The following is an 18794-nucleotide window of genomic DNA, read 5'->3' on the forward strand; positions in this document are numbered from 1 at the left end:
AATCAGAAACATAAAACCACAAGAAGACCTACAGGAAGGGTTTATTACTACTGAAGAGAAAAACCTTTTCCTAGAAATAAACTCAAACTAGTCCATTTAATGTGCATTGCCATTTTTGTTTAAAATGAAAGGTGATATTTATTGAAAAGATTTCTGACTCAGTCAGCAATATAATTTGAGTTTCTATGGTAATTATTTAGATTAACCCAGTCACAGGATATATTCCATCATTTAAACATTTTTGTATATTCTTATTTTAGAAATATAAACAGTTAGGATTATGATATACAAGACACCTGCTTTAGAGCACAGAAGCATAACAAAGAATAAACACAAGGTTGAATATTCTCATACCAATGCCAGACTTTCAAGGCAAAGTTATGCAAATATCAACACGCAGAGCTTTTCAATAGTGAAACATTACATTGAAGAGGTTGAGGCAAAACAGTGTTAATAAGATTAACTGCTAGTTCATAATTTAAAAATGGCCATTAGAAGTGGTGAACATGACAATATAATTATTTGCTAGAAAAGTTGAAATGACTGCATTTGTCATAGTTCCAAATTAGTGATATATTTGAGTCAACAATATAATGTTCAACATTATATTGTTTCACTCCCACTGTGTTCATTTTGGCTGGTTACATTATTTTTCCTCTTTATTACTAGGGTTTGTTTAAACAACCGTTTAATATACATAGAGTTGAATGCTGCCTTTTCCTGAGAAACGTGGCCCTTTTGAATTTGCCCTTCCCACTCAGTCACATGGTCTTCAATGCCTCTGTATTTTACTTCCATGGTGTTCTTTATTCTTTTTTTTATTTTAATTCAGGAACAATATAAGATTAGTATCTGTTGCCCTAAAATTCCTTAAAAGGAATGATTTTTCCTTTAGTCACTTCAGAGTCATATAGCCCTTGCCTTTATTTTAAAAATGAAAGTTTCTTAAAGGATGTTTAGTATACTAAGAGTTTGTGTAAATCTAATCAGGCATTATTTTCATTTTAAATGCTATTTAGCTAGAGATTTTAACTTTCCATTTGGAATCTAGGACTTCTTACTTGAAATTGATTACTACAACCTTAAATGTTTGTGTCATCCATACTCAATTCAGAAATTATTCACTTGATCAAGTAACTGTAGAAATTCTCCTAGAATAGAGAGATACTAAAATGGTTCTTGGATTTATTTGACCTTTTCCCCTATTCAGAGTATGAATTCACAGAAAAAAATCAATATAATTTTATTCTGAAGTAAATGTTAAATGATTTCATATAATTTGGGGGATTTTCTTAAAATGTGAGCTACAAAAGTCACCTAATTTTCAAATAAAACCTAAAATATATGCAGTTTTATTCAATAAACATTTTTTTTCATAACCTAGTATGGATTTAGGAAGTTTGAATGAGAAAAAAAAAAGAGAGAAAAATAAAGAACAGCATGCCCATGACTGTGAGATCTACAGAGAATCATGTGTAATAAGTGGTAGATTGATTGCCTGCTACATGCCATGATCCTGCATCCTTGGTGGCGAGTTCAGAGTGTCAGCACGTGTCCCCTGAGCAGTTCTAGATGACACATTAACTTCTGGAATTAATCCAGAAGATCTTCTTTATTCTTGAACTTCTTCACCCCTCCTCTGCATAGGATAATCAAAACGAAATGAATACATACACACAGGCATTCACACACACAGGACATCTTATTGGGACCATAGCATCTGGGCATTCAGAATGATTGTGAATCTGGCAAGGTGGAGTACAGAAGATATACTGGCAGGAGCAGAGAGAGTAGAGGGCCTTACAAACCTAACTAAAGTATAATGAAAAAGACTAATTTAATTAACTTTTAAAAAATCCAATATAATTCTTTGCAATGAATGTAAATAAAGCTATATATATATATATATATGGTTATATTGGTTCTCTGGAAAGACAGTTCAAACCAGGTTTGTATAGAAAATTTCCTGATGTGTACATTCTATACATACCTCTGTAAAGAAGAGTCAGGGAATGTCACAAATTGGACTGAACTTTGTGCATCTGGTTTCTTTTTTTCTTTCCCAGCTACTTGAGGCAGACTGTCTCAGTTTATAAGGGGAGAAGAAGACTAAGCATTACTGTATATATTGCTAAGTTAGTATGCTTAGGTTTCTCAAAGAGCTCAGAAAACCTGCATACTACACTGGATTATTTTTCTGCTTCTGATGGCTGTCATTTTACCTTCTTTTTTTAACTATGTAGGAAAGAGAAGAGAGACAAAAGATTTCAAAGTCATAGAAAATATTATATAGCATTAGAAGAAATATGAAAGGAGAATACAAAAGTGTGACAATCTGGAGCTCTATTGTTTTGCATACCTATGCATATCCATCATTTTCTGGTTCTCTATTCATAATTTATTTTAGCTTTGGAATCGATGGGGACATAGTTCCACTCATTTTAAAAATAGATTCATGGTACATAAAAAAGAATCAAAATCCCATAGCAGACTTTTCAAAAGCAGAAATAGCACATGTTACTCTAATTGGGGGCATTCGTTATCCACAGTTACTCTAAGAGGGTCAAGTCTGATGTAAATATACCTCCCACCAACCTTCCCCGTGAAGAGAGAGAGTGTGATAAGACAGGATCTCAGGCAAGAGAGAATCAATGGCCACCTGAAGGGCAGCAAAGAAGGAAAGCACACATCATCAGGAGCTTCATTCCTAGACACTTGGCTGAAATGCAGCACGATTTTGGTTAATTTCAAGCAGCTGAAGCTTAAATAAAATATACATTGTTTCTTAAATGACGACCTACTGTCAGCTTGTACATATTTACTGATTTCAAACTTACCTTTGAAGAGATCAACTAATATATTTCGATGTGGTTGAATTCCAACTTTTTCTTTCTGTTGTAGCCAATGTAAGGAATCATTTATATGTTTATGTGACGTGTGTGTATGTGTGCGCTCACATTTTTTTTTTTTTTTTTACATTCTCAACTTGCTTAAGTCTACTTACCAAATAGTATCTCAGGTTCAAATTAATTTAAGCAGAAAAACATATTTTGCATTTTTCCTTTATTAGTACATATGAATTAAGCCTCTACTAAATAGTAGCTATTGTACAGGGTGCTATTAACTAGCACAGCATAAAATAAAGCTTTTCTCCTGGCATGGAATTCATTCTTTGGAAAAAAAAAAAGACGAGAATGAAAATATATCAGAGAGAAAGATAATATGCTAGGTGGTGATCAAGTTTTCAGAGAAAATTAAACAAGATGAGGATATAGAAATTGCGGATCCTGGACCAGAGAGATTTCACAATTTTACTTATGAGAATTATGGAAGTTCTCATTAGAGTTTGAGTCAAGAATTTAAAGAGGTGACTATATGAGTGAGTTACTTCAAAGTAGATACATAACTTATAAGATACACATGTTTAGCTAAAACTTTTCTTAGTGAAATTCCTTATGTTCATTCTACCTTATTTTCTTATAATCTTTACTTAATGCCTAACTCCTGATCTTACAATATTTTAAATTTAATAAATAGGGATTTATTCTTTATATTTGTTTCTATTTGGAAAGAATTTTATATTTCAATGAGATTGTTTCATCTAGCAATGGCTGTACAAACTTAAATACTGAAACAAAAGTTGTATTCTGTATCCCAGTGTTGGGGATCATCAGTTTGGAAAGAACTAAGTGGGTTTTTTGCTCCATTATTGGAGTTGACTGACACATTCAGCTGAGAAATACACTGATCACTCTGGAAAGAAGAATATGCTTTCAAAATCTGCCCTTCTACCGTGGTGCCTCAGTTCATGAAAGTTTTTGTTTGTAAACAGGTGTTTGATAAAATTTTGTTTTTGTTTACAAACTCTGCACCAGGTGACAAAAAAGACCATGGCCATCTTTCCACAAAACAGCACCAGCATGTTCATATTTTCCAAAATCAGGAAACACAGCAAGTTTGTGGGCCATGGTACCACTTTACCTGAGCATAAACTGTTATTAGTCCCAACTAAGATCATGGGCCAAAGTGCTGGGTAGTCAGACTTACTTGGCAGCACCTTTATCCCAGAGAGGATATCTCAAGATATGAGAAGTGGTAGTCTTCAGCTTCTTAAAACTTGAAAAAAAATTCATACAATTTTGACTTCTATTCTAGGTAGTCAGAGAAATCCCCAAGCTGGCCTCAATTCAAGGAAAATATATAAAGTCTCACAAAGACCATGTGACCATCTGTATTAATTGTGTTAATAAATAAAAAAATGAAATGAGTTTTTATTGCAAATTAACACAATTTAGTAACCTAATTAAACAGCAGAAATTTATTCTCTCAAAATTTTGGATTCAGAAGTCTAAAATCAAGATGTTAGCCAGTCTCTAAAGGAGAATCATTTGTTGCCTCTTGCACCTTCTGGTGGATTTTGGTATTCTTTAATTTCCTGCATTATAGCTACAATAAGGAGCTATAATCTACATTCCTATATCTGTCTTCTTCATGTCCTTATGTGCCATTTCTTGTCTCTTGTTAGGAAACTCTTCCTAGAACTAGGATCCACCCTGTTCCAGGACAATATCATATTAGTCCTTGCCTTCAGACATTTGCAACTACTGTTTCCAAATAAGATCACATTATTAATTTCTAACTGTACAGAGATTTGGAGGATATGCCATAGCCTTCCATAAGATCTAGGTATAATAGTAAAAATATGATGCATGGATGATGCAAAATCAGAAAATTAGTTCCTAAGTATTGATATACATAGTTGTGTAAGATTTGCTAATTAAAAACATGATTCTTATCACATATTTTATCTTCTATTTTTCAGTGACATGAAAAAGATTGGTGTCACTGTAGTTGGGCCCCAGAAGAAGATCATCAGTAGCATTCAAGCTCTAGAAACACAGTCCAAGAATGGTCCAGTTCCAGTGTGAAGTTCTCCTTCTGAACAAAGTGATTGCTGTGGAGCCTGCTGCATCCCTCTGCAGGCAGCTGCTGCTGCTCATGGAGATACAAGTGCAAGTTCCACGTTCCACAGGACACTCAGACACGAGTACAAATGCCTTAAAATGGAATTGAGAAACTCTTTCCCCCTATTACTTAGTGGATGGGAGGGTGGGTGGATTTTGTTTGTAATTGCTTTTTGTAATGTTAGTTAATGGATTAAGTTAAAATTCTTCAGCTCAAAATTGTGAAGAACTAGTATAGAGCCATTGATCATAAACCGACTACCGCAAAGCAAATCAGTGGAATGACAGAACGGACATGGTGGCTTGATTTACAGCCAGAAAAGAAAAAAACTTGTGATATTTTTATACACAGAAGAAATCCATAACAGGTATTTTGTTTCTTTAAAAGCAAACAAAATAGAGGAATTTATACCTCAAACTATCTGGCCATATTTACTACCTTATCATTATATTATTTTCTTTTTTTCTGTTTAAAGCATATAGAGATGAAGTTTGTAGTTGTTTTAAGTACTACACATTTTTAATTTTTAGGTTTCTTAAGTATGCAATGTAAAAATGTGTCTTGATTTTTTTTAAAAAGTACATATTTATTTTCTTTTGAATCATTTTTATTAATTGATATTTATACTTTGATTTATTTTGGATTTGTTGTAGCCAAGTGCCAAATGCTCTCTCAAAATGTCAGCACTAGGAAATATTTCTCACTAGACATGAAGAATGAAGTTTCTTTCCAGATTTTTTGAAGCATCCACCTCCATGTATTAAAAAAAACAAAACAAAACTGAAATACTTTCCACGTTCATATAGTAACCAAATCTCTTACAATATGTTACCCCATTTGTTTTTGTCTTTCCATTTATTATAACTATGCTCCTAATTTACTGTAATATACTGGCTTGTATGTGATTGATTTTTAGCCAGATGACAAACCTTCCTGTTCTGGAGCTCAGAGGCCATGAACTCTCTTCATTCATGAAGGGACCATGTTAGAATTCATGAGAATAGCTACACTGGAAACATTTAAAGTTCTATTTAGATTGTTGCATTCATTGACAGCACAGCAAATGCATGGGTCAAAAAAATCACTTACTCCCTGGCTTTGAAAAGTTGCTAAATATCTTTTGAAAAATGTACTCAAGTGTTTATAGGGAATGATGATTAGCTAAAATACTCATCTGCATTACTGAAGTTTAGGACAATTAATTAAACATTGTGACAACCAGTATCAGGTATGATTATCTTTAATAGTCTTCCACTTCAATGCACCTATTATAATTTTGGTGTATATCTCAAAAGGCTTTAATCTCTTTTCATTTATTGAACATATTTTTCAATAGCTGATCATCTAGCAGATTTCATAAAATCTGTAAGCAATGCAGAGTTGTGTCTTCGCAGGGATTGAGACTTGCTGTTATATAAAGGCCAACTATGAGCATGTACATTGATATTTGAAAGGATGTATCTGGTAGAGATCTAGCTACTAATATATTCTGAAGCAACATTTTAGACCTATCCATAATCTTTCTAATGCTGATACAATCGTGTCATGAACATAAGAAATGTTTATGTCACAAAAATAGAATGGATGCAACAATGCTGCAACACTTACATTTGTATGCAAACTTCCTATCACAGATCAAAATACACAAAGGCCGATCTGTTATACATTTACCATAATAGAGGCTAGATTATGCGAGGTTTTTTTTTTTTAAATATGAAACTGCTTCCCAAATTTTGGTAGTGTTCCTCATAATCAAGTCATGCTACTATAATTTTATATTGGATAAATATAAGAGCATGAACTTTTAAAAAAATGAAGTTAATTACAAATTTCATTTATGCCTGCTAGAAGCAGCTAGAAATAATTCCCCCAATCAAGTTTTGGAATATTAAACTGAGGTTCAAATCTGGCTTCAGTTTCATATTTTCCCATACTAGTACTTAATTTCTTGAATACTGTTCTGGGTCTGCACAAAAAAAAAATTGTGCATTTCATAAACTAGTAGAATTTGAGGATTGTTGAATATATTGAGCTTATTTCAGCTGTAGTTTTTATTTGAAAGTAGAAGGTGTATACGCAGTATATAGCTCTTCATTTTTTCAGTATTTTTCTACCTGATCTCTTAAAATTTACATAATTCTTATCCTGTACATATGTAAACATAACAGTGTATGATTCCTGACTGTTGAGTAGAGGTACTAGAATGCTTGTGGCCATCCCTTTGTACGTGAACTGCAATGAATTTCAGTAATCACAAAACTACAATTCCTTCACAATTTTATATATACTGCATTACCTGTTTTGTATCTTAAACTTGATTTATACATATTATTTATTTCTGGTGACACATCCAGTGTATGCTATACTATCTGTTAAGCCATGTATAAATGTGATATGATTGGCAATATCTCTTTACTTTGAACTTGTCTTTTCAAAACATTTACTCATTTAGTTTACATTGTGCAATGTGGATGGCCTCTTACTAATGTAAAATTATTTGTAGTGGAAACATTTATATTTTTATAATAAACAATGAAAATATTTTTACAGATTGGAATACAGAAGTGGTATTTGAAGCCTTTTTTAAAAAAATATAAAATATGTGCTGAAACAAAAATTAATGAAATATAGATAAGACACAAAAAGGTGCCTTTCTTTTTCTTTTTTCTACATTAGTGAGGAAAGACTCGTGTCAGGTAGTCTATTATTTTGGTCCCAATATTATAACCAATAAAATAGAAAAATGATACTTCATAGTTAATAAGTATTACTGTATTATGCAGTTCTCTTTTGCTTACATGTTACAAAAAACCAAAAAAATTAGCTTCATAAAAACATGTAGGCCATGTGACCACATTCCAAGTTGAGACATCAGGCACAAATGGAACCAGAAGTTCTAACATCACCAAGCCTAAGTCTCTCTCTCATTCTGTATGTTCTTTTCCCACTCTGTTTTTCTCCTAATTCAGTTAACTGGCAAGACTAGATTTTCACAAGGTGAAAAATACTGCTCTAGTTAACATAATTTTATATTGGGACTCCTATGAAATGTTCACTTTCTTAACTGTTCCTACAAAAATTGTAAGGCATTTTCTTTAGTTACAAGCCACATCCGAATCTCTGGCTAGGGGAATAAATGAATCAGATTGACAAGTCCCGTGCTTGTCCTTGGAGATAGTGGATGGGATTATGTGATGTGATGCTCCATGTGGTTCAGGAATATGAAAAAGTGTATGTCTAACAGAAAGAATACTGTATATGATACAAAAGGCAATGAATTCTATAGGAATTAATGTAACAAAATGAAAAACAAGCAGCAGCAACTACAAATCATGTGCTGAAACATACCATATTTTGTATAAAGAAAATAGATCAATGGAACAGAAAAAGAGGATGCAGAAACAACTCCAGGAACACTCCGTTATCTTATCTGTGACAAAGGGGCCAAACACTTTCTGGTGATGAAAGATGTCCTCTAACAAACGGTGGTAGGAAGACTGACTTTCCACATGCCGAAGATCGAGCTCAGACTGATGTATCTCATAATGCACTAAACTAAAAGTGGAATGGATCAAAGATCAAAGTATTAAAGTATTAAAACATAAATATTTAAATATTAAAATTATAAAAATATTAAATATTAAAGTTTTAAAAAATCTGCTGGAAGATGTAATGGGGACAACTCTTGAAAACATGAGTATAGGCAAAGACTTTATGAACATGATCTGAGTTTTCCAGAAAATATGAAAAATCAACTAATGGGATTACATTAAATTAAAAAGCACAACAAAGGAAACCACTAAATGAATGAAGAGATAGCCTACAGAATGGGAAAACAATTGCTTCTTCATACAGAGGACTAGAATGCATAAATAACAAAAAAATTTGACCCCCAAGTTTAGTGACCCAATTAAAAAATGAACACTTAAACGGACACTCCTCAGATGAAGAAGTGGCCAATAAATACATGAAAAAGCACTGAACATGGCTTGCAATTCATGAAATGAAAATTAAAACAACACTGAGATTCCATCTCACTCCAGAAAGATTGTCTGTCATTAAGAATTCAGACAATAACAAGTGCTGACAAGGCTGTAAGGAAAAAGGAAATCTTCTCCACAGTTGGTGGTAGTATTCATTAGTATAACTACACAGAAAGAAGCAGAGATTCTTCAAAAAATTAAAACTAATGTTCCATTTGACCCAGATACTTTCCTCCTAGGTTTCTTCCCAAAAGAACTGAAGATATTACATCCATTGTACATGAATACCCATGTTCATATCAGCACAGTTCATAGTAGCTAAATCTTGGAAGCAGCCTGTATGCTCACAAACAGATAAATAGATAAAGAAAATGTGGTATTTCTATGCAAGGGAGTACTACTTTGCCATAAAGAAAGATAATTTAAATCGTTTTTAGGTAAATGGTTGCACCTCAAGACCATAATCTTAATAAATAAATGAAGCACACAAATTTAAATATTGTTAGTTTACATGTGTGAGAAATCTAAAATATAAATAAGGGGTAAAACTGGGGAGAGAAACTAGGAAGTAGAAAGAACATGTTCAAATGAGAAGGGGAGCAACAGATAGGGGAGTGAAGAAAGGGAAAATAGATTTAAAGAAAAATTGGAAGAAAAATATGGAAAAAGCTTTTGCAAGTATGGAAGGGAAGAAAGGTTGGAGGGAGAGGAAGGAAAGGTAACCAAAAATAATTGAAAAGTGTTATGTATGTATACACACATAACCCATGATGCATGTAATCACGTCCCTACAAACATGTACAGACAAAAACTGAAAAAAATAAAGTGGGCCTCTTGCCTTTGGAAATCCACTTAAAGAAATAAAGTGATTTACGTGAAACTTTTAAAATCTAACTCACATTATAGACCTAATTAACCTAATGATAGACATAGTAATGTCTAGAAAGAAGTCACAAAACAAGCCAGATTTGAGTTTGTCTCGAAGAAAAAATAGCATCATATGGAGTGGAATAAAGAGTAACTTGGAACAGATTACCTAAATGAAAGGAAAGCAATGAAAATTAACATAATTGTTTACTCAGTATGCTGGTAGTAGACACTAGTTTCAAGGCATGTGGCTTGCTATCACTACTTATGTTACCCATTAAAACTTTTGCAATAATTCTATGACTAATTAATACCCAGTAGTAATATGAGGGACTCTACATTCAGAATCAAATCAACTTTACCCTAGAGGATGGATCACGTTTTTTATAAACAGATATTTTAAACTGAAATCTTCTGATTCTGAATTCTTTCCTTATACCATTGTTATTATAATCATTAATGTGCACTGGTGAGAGTGACAAAGTTTGCAGTAATGGACTGGAGCAGACTATGGGTGTATAGACTATATGATGTTACAAATTTCTTTTGGTGTTTTAAGCATAAAGCTATATACTTTTTTATGATCATCATAATAAGAATATGAAGGATGGAAAGCATATAAAGATGCCTAAAGAAAAAAGAATATAACTTACCAATCTTTTTCTTTATTGGTACATTTTAGGTATACAATTCAGTTACATTCATTAGTGGGATCTTGTACTTTTACACGATGCATGTTGGTTCTTATATTTTCCCCATTCCCCTGGCCTCCCTTCACCCCCTCCACCTTCCGTATTTACAAATACTTTGTTTCCATTCTTTTCGTTTTCTCCTATTTTTCTTATTTTTAAATGAGAATATTTTGAGAAGTAAAAATCAAAGCATGTTAAGAATAAAATATAGTTCCTGAATATTTGTAGAAAAAAAGTTAATCATTAGTAGAAACAGGGAATAAAGAGAAGTCAGATTTATGTCATGAGTTTGTTTAATGAAGAAAATTATTAGTGTTAGCCAGACTTTAATAAATTAGTACATACTGAAGTTGTGAATCTGAGGCTTTAGAAAAACAAATTCAGTGGTAAAAATGTAAAGATATCTGATAGTATGTAAAGATCTACCTACCTTTACTTTATGCATATACTAATGTATCTTGAACTACCATTCTTAGATTAATTTTGGTTCCTTTTGAAGTTAAGTGCCCAAATACCATCAGCTTTTAAAAAATCCCACTTGACACAGAGTAATACAGAGTAGGTGTTTGCACAGCAGCATGTTGATAATGATTTGGAGCCCACACCTCAGACTGCATAAGGCCTTGAAGTCTTTTGCTTCCAGCCAGTAAAAAGGAAAAGATGAAGTGCGGAGTGGATTTTATGAGCTCTGCTTGAAGGTGGGATATATCACTTCTCTCATTGCATGGGCTGGATCTCAATCACAATGCTGTTCTTAACTACAAGAATACATAAAGAAAATGCACTAACACTGTATCTAGCTCTAAAGCAAGAGTTTGGAAAATGAATATAGCAATCTCTGCCATAACTCACTTTTAGTTACATGTGTACTATGTAGTGGCAGATAGTACTAAAAGGCTTGTTTTTTTGTGTTATTTTGTTAAGAATTTTAAAGATTTTTGTTTTATTTTGAAAATATTTTACTACATGTTTGTAGGACATAGAGATTAAATTCACTGTGAGGTGTTGGTACATGTATATAACACATTTTGATTCTTTTTACATCCCTTCCTATTCCTGTTCTTCCCTGCTTCCTCCATTGCTTGATCCCCTTCCTATTTTTGCAAAAGATCTGTCTCCCTGTTTCCTATTATCTATTTTTCATTTTACCCTTTAATTTATTTGTGCTTTGGGCTTCTCATAAAAGAGAAATATGCAATATTTAAGCTTTTGTGTCTGCTTTATTTCACTTAACATCATGGTTTTATGGTACATCCAAAAAATGCCTCAAATTATCCTTCTTTATAGAGGAATACTATTCATTGTGTAAAAGGCTTGTTAAGGAGCTATTTTTTCCTTACTCTACCCATTTCTTATTCTCTATGTATAGCCAAATGAACAAACAAAACCTTAACTCCCTCCTCTCATCACAAGAAACAAATGCTTTTACTAATAGCATCTGAATCAACTATGGGATTGCTCTGCTCAGAACACCATTCTAGAGGTGCATATTCAAAGAACAGCTATCTGACTCTGAGTTTCTGTACACTCAGAAATCCCTGGCACAGCTTTCACTAGGCTGCACTCTGTCTTGGTTGGTCCCAGTCAATGATTCAGCATAGTGGGAACAGGAACACTGGAGTGGCTGTTTCTTCTTAAATGGTAGATTGTTTTCACAACCCATCTTCTATCTCCTCCTGTGATCACACTCTGCCTGAGGCTGTCTTAGGTGTGCATTTTAGGCTGAGATCTTTCCTTCACTCCTTTCCTGCGTTAAGTGTCTTAATTCATTTATGGTGCTATAATAGAATGCAACAAACTAGGTAATTTAAGCAATGATATTTATTTCTCACAGTTCTAAAGAGTGGAAAGTTTAATTTAAGAACAGCACTTAGCATCCGGTGAAGGCTTTCACACAGAAGAAATAAAGCTTGTGTTCTCACAGGAACCAACCAAGAAGAATGGTTAAAAAAAAAGGAATGTAAGGTATCTCTGTCCAGGCCTTCTGGTTTAAGAGCCTTTCTGATTTAAAGGCTTCCCAAATGACCTCATCTTTTGAGTTTCAACACATAAATTTTGAGAGGAAGTTCAGAGAAATAGGCTTAGATCTGTATTTCAGTTTGAATGTTCCTTGAGCTTTTTCATATAGTCTGTTCCAGTGCTTTGTAAGCATTTCCACATATACTCCTAAAAATTGCTTGCAAGTTCAGCATGTCTAACTCTTTCTTGTATGCCTTCATAAGATCTTAGACAGACAATTCTAAGTTGACTGAACTAGAAACTAAAATGTCGTCTCTTACTCTGCCACCTACCTGAATTTTAGATCAGAGTCATGGTGCCACCTTCGGAAGCTTACTCCCACTCCTTTTCTTCGTGGCCCACCACAACCTCTGCTGGCCATTCATTAGCTTCTCAGGATTCTTGAAGGAATCATTTAGTTCTGACTCCAGTTCAGATATTTCCAACACATTCTTCATTATGCAGCCAGACTAAGTTATTGTAGTATATTTAATTTTGTAGTTCCCCCTCTGGAGCCTCACAAACACAAATACCTCCAGAGGTCTGCCAGTTTATATAAACACGTGAAGCAAGTGAAGAGTGTGGTAGTCCATAAAACACCTTTCCTTCCTCCAAAATCAACTGAGTACCAGAAACACCAATCCAGTGTGAATACCTGATTTTTCAAGATAATTCCGGATATGAATTTCTGTGGCTATTTTTCATACATTTCTAAGATGACATTTCATCTAGCAACGAAGAAAACATGGGGGCTGAACTTAGTCTTCATCTGTGAAATTTTCATTTCTAAAGTGCAGAATACCTTTTGACATTGGCAGAGGAAACCTGTCTTGAACAAAATCCTGCTTAAGTCTTTTTTCTCCCATTGATCCACCCTGTCCTCAAACTCTACACGACTATTCTAAACCGCATGCACCACTTTGAGTATGCTACCGTCTTTTTAGTGGTCAAGAGCCTTTGATTTTTCTGTTCCAGCCAGAATCACTTAACAGATATCAATTAATACTTCAGGCCAAACTGGGTCAAATGAACTTTCATATACAGCAAAATAAACTAATATTTTTAATATTGCCAATGGAATTACAGTCTCTTACTAAATTTACCTGTTCTTCATGACACGCCACTGCACCTAAGAGTACCCTGAAGAAAAACCCTGCCTTAGAAATGATACTGACCCTTTACTCATGGGCCTAGTATATAATAAGCTTATCTATAATACTGAGTTGAATTAATATGCTATGAAAAAATATATGATAATATAATAAAGATAATATTCCCGATATTTTTCCCTGTAGGAAAAAGTGTAAATTTCCTTCTGGTCAATAAAACTAGTCAATGTCCTAGTTATATATCTTGGGTCATTGAATATACTGATCTCTGCTAGAACTGGTTCATTTTCATAGAATTTTGTGGACTCATTTCATTGGTCTCAAAGCTCCCATTTTTCTTATTGCAGTTAAGGCGTTTAAGTAGACCCTTGAACCAGAGCTTAGCTATAAAACTTTAACAAGGTAAATGCCAAAGCTTTCCTGATCCTTTCTATTCCCTTACTATACACATAAGGTCAACATGACTACTAAGAACTATCCTTCCCATGGTGAATCTAGGATGCATAGTTGATTGACCTACAGGATCTAGATACAATGAGAAAATGAGTGGTATAGGTTTAATATACCACACAATGAAGATTTTGAAAGTTTGTAGGAGTCTTCACCCCAAAACTCTCTGGGAAAACTCAAGCTGAAGTAGAAGAGGAGCAAAGAATCATATTTTCCTGCTGGGTGGGCCATAATCTTTCTTTTTTGAAAAAATGTAACTTTTTACATGAAATAGACATAATAAAAGTGGGACTAGCAGTAATAGCAATACAAAAAAAACAAACTAAGTTGTTTAATTTGTCTATTACATATACTTACACTTGTATTTAACTGTTCCAAAAATTACAAATAATATCGAATGAATATGTATTATGTACAAACTCCCTAATATATATTATTTAATTTTCCCAACAACCCTGTGAGATGATGATATTGTTATTTGTTTTGTAGGTTGGGGCTTACAGCATCAACCTAAGGTCAGCTATCAAGTAGTTAGCAAAAAGAAAAACTAAAATCAAATTAAATCAGAACATTTGTTCTGAATTACTACAGCCTATTAGCTATCATTATCTTATTACAGCTGTGGATAAAATCTGAATAATTGGGAAATGCTTCCTGAAATTGAGGTCTTAAGTAGTCTCTATTTTGCACTTTACAATGTTTATGATGTTACTTACTTTGTAGAATCCTTTGATTGTTTCCATGTAAGGCACATTTCTTCAGAATTCTTTGATTTTTACTGCCAAGGTAGAGAAAGGAGCAGCAGTTACCCTTGATTTCATTCCTGTAAACTCCATTTCAATAGTCTGACACATGGTGAACCCTTCCAGCAAACATGTTCCCTTCAACATTCAACAAATAATCTAATTTGGAAACACCAAATACCACAAAGAAAAAATGGGACTCATACTATTTCTTGACAGATTTCTACATCAATGATTTATAGGAGCATGCTGAGTTTGGGATTCTTATTGAAAGCCAAGAAGAAAAAAAACTCTACATTTTTGAAGTCGATCACCCTCAATGATGGAAGCCAAAAGTTTGGAATGCTCGCTAAAAATCAAGAAAGAGAGAACACAGAATGTCATGTACTATCAAGAACTTATTGGCTTTCATATGGTTCTCATTTATTTTCATATATTGCAAATCAACAGCCTTGGGAAGAAGCCAATATAAATTGTTATAGATAACACTATCTGAGTTTAAATGCCATAGGTACCCATCATATAACATAAATAACAATACAATATATATTTCATATCAGCAACTCAGCAGCACAAGAATTGAAAAATGCTCTAATCAAAATTCATTTGTATCATATGTTCTTTGAAAAATCCTCAATTTACTAATAAATTTATATTGATTTTTTGCTGGATTATTTTAATATTCAATTTGTTTCATGTCTTCTACAGAATGTGTGTGTGTGTGTGTGTGTGTGTATTTAAGGAGAATCAAAGTTGTTCATAGTTTCAAATTGTCAAGGACATTTTGCAAATAAGAATTTTTTTTTCCTTGTTTAATTAGTTCAATTTGAGTCATCATTTAAACTTGAAAATATCCAGTATAACACTATTCTAAGTTCCCCAGAACCTTCAGAGAAACCTTCAGGGAAAATGCACTCACTTTCATGGCAATAGCAGTATACAGAGTGTCACCATTTTCATGTTCTGCTTCCCAAGCCACAACGGACAAAGTTGTCCAAAGACAGGGAAGGCAAACCTGTATGGGCAATGAGCTGGGCTCAAGGAAAGAAAAACCTATACTTAAAGATTCTCAATCTTTCATAATGGGCAGAAAGCAAATTTGTCTTAGCATTTGCCTCAGAAGGAAATGTTATATGCATGATACTGGATAATCAACAAATCTACTTTTCACTTTAAAGAAAGATATAATATCTATGTATGAAACTTACTTAGCTAAAAGCATCTTTGAAAATATAAACCAGAAAATAGATAATTAATAGATAGTTATGCTTCTAAGAAAAGAACACAAAAACTCAGAATTTTTCTCTTCAAAAATAGCTTTCAGTCTTAAGAGTAATAAGGAAATTTAATATAAATTGATTAAAATATTAATCACCTGAATCCATTATCTATACTTAAGATTATTTTAGGAAAGATATATCCACTCTCTTGCTCTCTCTTGTTTAAGAACACCTATATAGGCAAAATGGGACTCCTGGATATTTAAAAAAATTCTTGTTCCATAAACATTATACATTAATAGATTTTTTAAAATAAAATATGGGGGATTTGATTGGATTTTTATTAAACACAAGGTGGAATTTGGGTAGAATTATCACCTTTACAATATTCAGTTTTCCAGTCTATGTGTATGATATGATAACTCTCCATTTATTTAGGTCTTCTTTGATGTCTTTCACTATTATTTTATAATTTTTAATCATAAAAATTTTGTACAAGATGGCTAATGCCTAAGTATTTCATTCAGATAATTTACCTTCAAGATAATTATGTTATGGTTTACACCTGCTAATTTACTATCTGTTCTCTTGTTTTTTATTCTCTCTTAGTCATGCATCTATTCATTTTCTTTTCTTAACTTCTTATGGTTTCCTTGAACGTTTTTTGGGATTACCTTTTGATGTATTTATCTTTTTAAATAATTTTGTATAGTATTCCTCTTAGTTGCTCAAGATATTATAATATACATTTGCAAACTGAAAATACATGAAAACTGTTATAATGCCTAGGTGAACAAATAATTCTGTTATTTTTACCAGATGGAATTTTGTCCTGATACTTTCTAATTGTCCTTCTGGTTATAATACTGCATTATATGATAGTTACTATTTTAAATTTATTAACATCTGAAAATTATAGAGCTATTTATGGAGAACAAAAATCCCTGTAACCTTACCCATGGTATCCAAGCTTACCTTTCTAGAATTTAAGAACTTAATTCAAAACAGTTCAGAGCCTTCTTGGTTGCAAACTTGATTATATAGGGTTATTCTGTAAGTTAGGAGAGTTCCCCCCAAAGATACTTGAATTTTTGTGTACTTTCACGTATTAATAAAGGTAGTAAAATAGCTTTAAAATTTTTAAAGCTGCTGCTGTAACATAAGCTTAACATGGTGATTCATTTGGCTGTAGATCACTGTCCAGCTGAAACAAAAGAAACAAAAGAATGAAGGTAGGTAAGTTTTCTGTAGTCGGTAAAAGAGGCCAAAACACCGTACATTGATTTAATAGCAATTTAAAAAGTATGGTTTCATTTTTTTGCTTGTGTTTTGCGATGCCTATACTGTGTCAGGCATGATTCTTGGTATTGGGTCTGTTGGTAAATTAAAGAGGAAAAGAATGTAGTGAGCACAGATGCTAACATTACTGGCGAAATCTAAAAAACTTTTAATCCTTTTGATTCATTTAAGAGTTCATATGCTAAAACTATTAGCTCTTCCTACAATCCATGTATCATTAAATAAAACCTTATTCTAAGGGTCGGTTTTAGATATTAAAGTGTATACTCTTGGATGTTTGGGTGGAATTAATTTTATTTTATTTATTTATTTTTTATTTTTTTATTTTTTGGTACCAGGGATCGAACTAGGGTCCTTCCGCTTGCTCACTCAGGAACCAATGAGCTAAATCCCCGACCCAGAATTACTTTTATTTTAATACTAGTAAGATTTTTAAAGGGACTAGTCTGAAGATAAATATATAAAAATATTATCAAAATTACACATATATATTTGGACATGCTGTTTGTTAAAGATGTCATGGAATCAAGTGTTAAAAGTGAAACGAACCTGAGTTTAAGAATTCTAATCGCTTTTAACAGTCGCACTCAATACAGGTTCAACTCTGAGACCCAGTTTTCTCACTGTTTAAGTAAGAGTGATTATACCAAGATAACAGAACTAGGAAGACAAGTAGAATATTAGAGGTAAGCTCCTTGCTTTAATTTACCTACTTAAATAGCAATATTTCTTTCACTTCTTTGCTTTAGTTTACCTACTTAAATAGCAGTATTTCTTTCACCTACTTATTTGCTTTGATCTTTGTTCTAAGATTTATTCTTATCAAAATTATGTCTTAAGCCAATTGTGCTGGAAGGTAAACATGCAGAAAAAGTCTTCATTTTTATACCATTGTGAATAAAATCACTTCTTTGGAAGTTTGAATTGATAAAAGATATAGAAAACAAAAAGAAGCTTCTTTTAGTGAAATAGAATATTTTAAATTGCTCTGTAAGTGACTAAGTTTGACCCTAAAAAAGTATTGCTAAATTTAGTTTCATTTCCTGGTTTTAAATTATAAGCCATATATTTCTAGTTTACAGTGGACTACCTACAGTTAGAGGGCTAGATAAGTTTTGAAAGAGATGATATTAAATGTCACAAATAATGGATCCATATGCAGTTTTCTATGATGTAGGACACAAACTATTAGATTTGGTGTGAAATTGCTGAAAATATTTATAATATATTTTAGCAATTAATAGAAAAATTATGAGGTTCTGCGAAGATCTTATTGTCAGCAAATTTGTATAAAGTTTGTATGTTTGTTTGTTTATTTTTGGTACCAGGTATCAAACTCGTGACCTTGCTCTTGAGAGGCAGCCAGCAGAACCACTGAGCTAAATCTCTGGCCCTAGCAAATATGTATTTTGTTTAAAGGCGCTATTAGATCCCACACAGTAAAGGTCTAAAAAAAAAAAAAAAAAAA

At 32.8% G+C, this 18794-nt stretch overlaps 1 protein-coding gene across 2 annotated transcripts in view; it reads left to right on the forward strand.

The window, feature by feature from the left end:
• Nucleotides 1-7472, forward strand: part of Epha3 (EPH receptor A3) — a 353550-nt gene extending 346078 nt beyond the window's left edge. For both annotated transcript variants that reach the window (XM_010602894.2, XM_010602895.2), the window contains exon 17: nt 4823-7472. In XM_010602894.2, the coding sequence (XP_010601196.1) occupies nt 4823-4928 (106 nt within the window). In that variant the 3' untranslated portion in view covers nt 4929-7472. The remainder of the gene's footprint in view (nt 1-4822) is intronic.
• Nucleotides 7473-18794: the final 11322 nt, after the last annotated feature.

Source organism: Fukomys damarensis, unplaced genomic scaffold, assembly GCF_012274545.1.
Source record: "Fukomys damarensis isolate Sample0158 unplaced genomic scaffold, DMR_v1.0_HiC HiC_scaffold_24, whole genome shotgun sequence".
Lineage (NCBI taxonomy): Eukaryota > Metazoa > Chordata > Mammalia > Rodentia > Bathyergidae > Fukomys > Fukomys damarensis.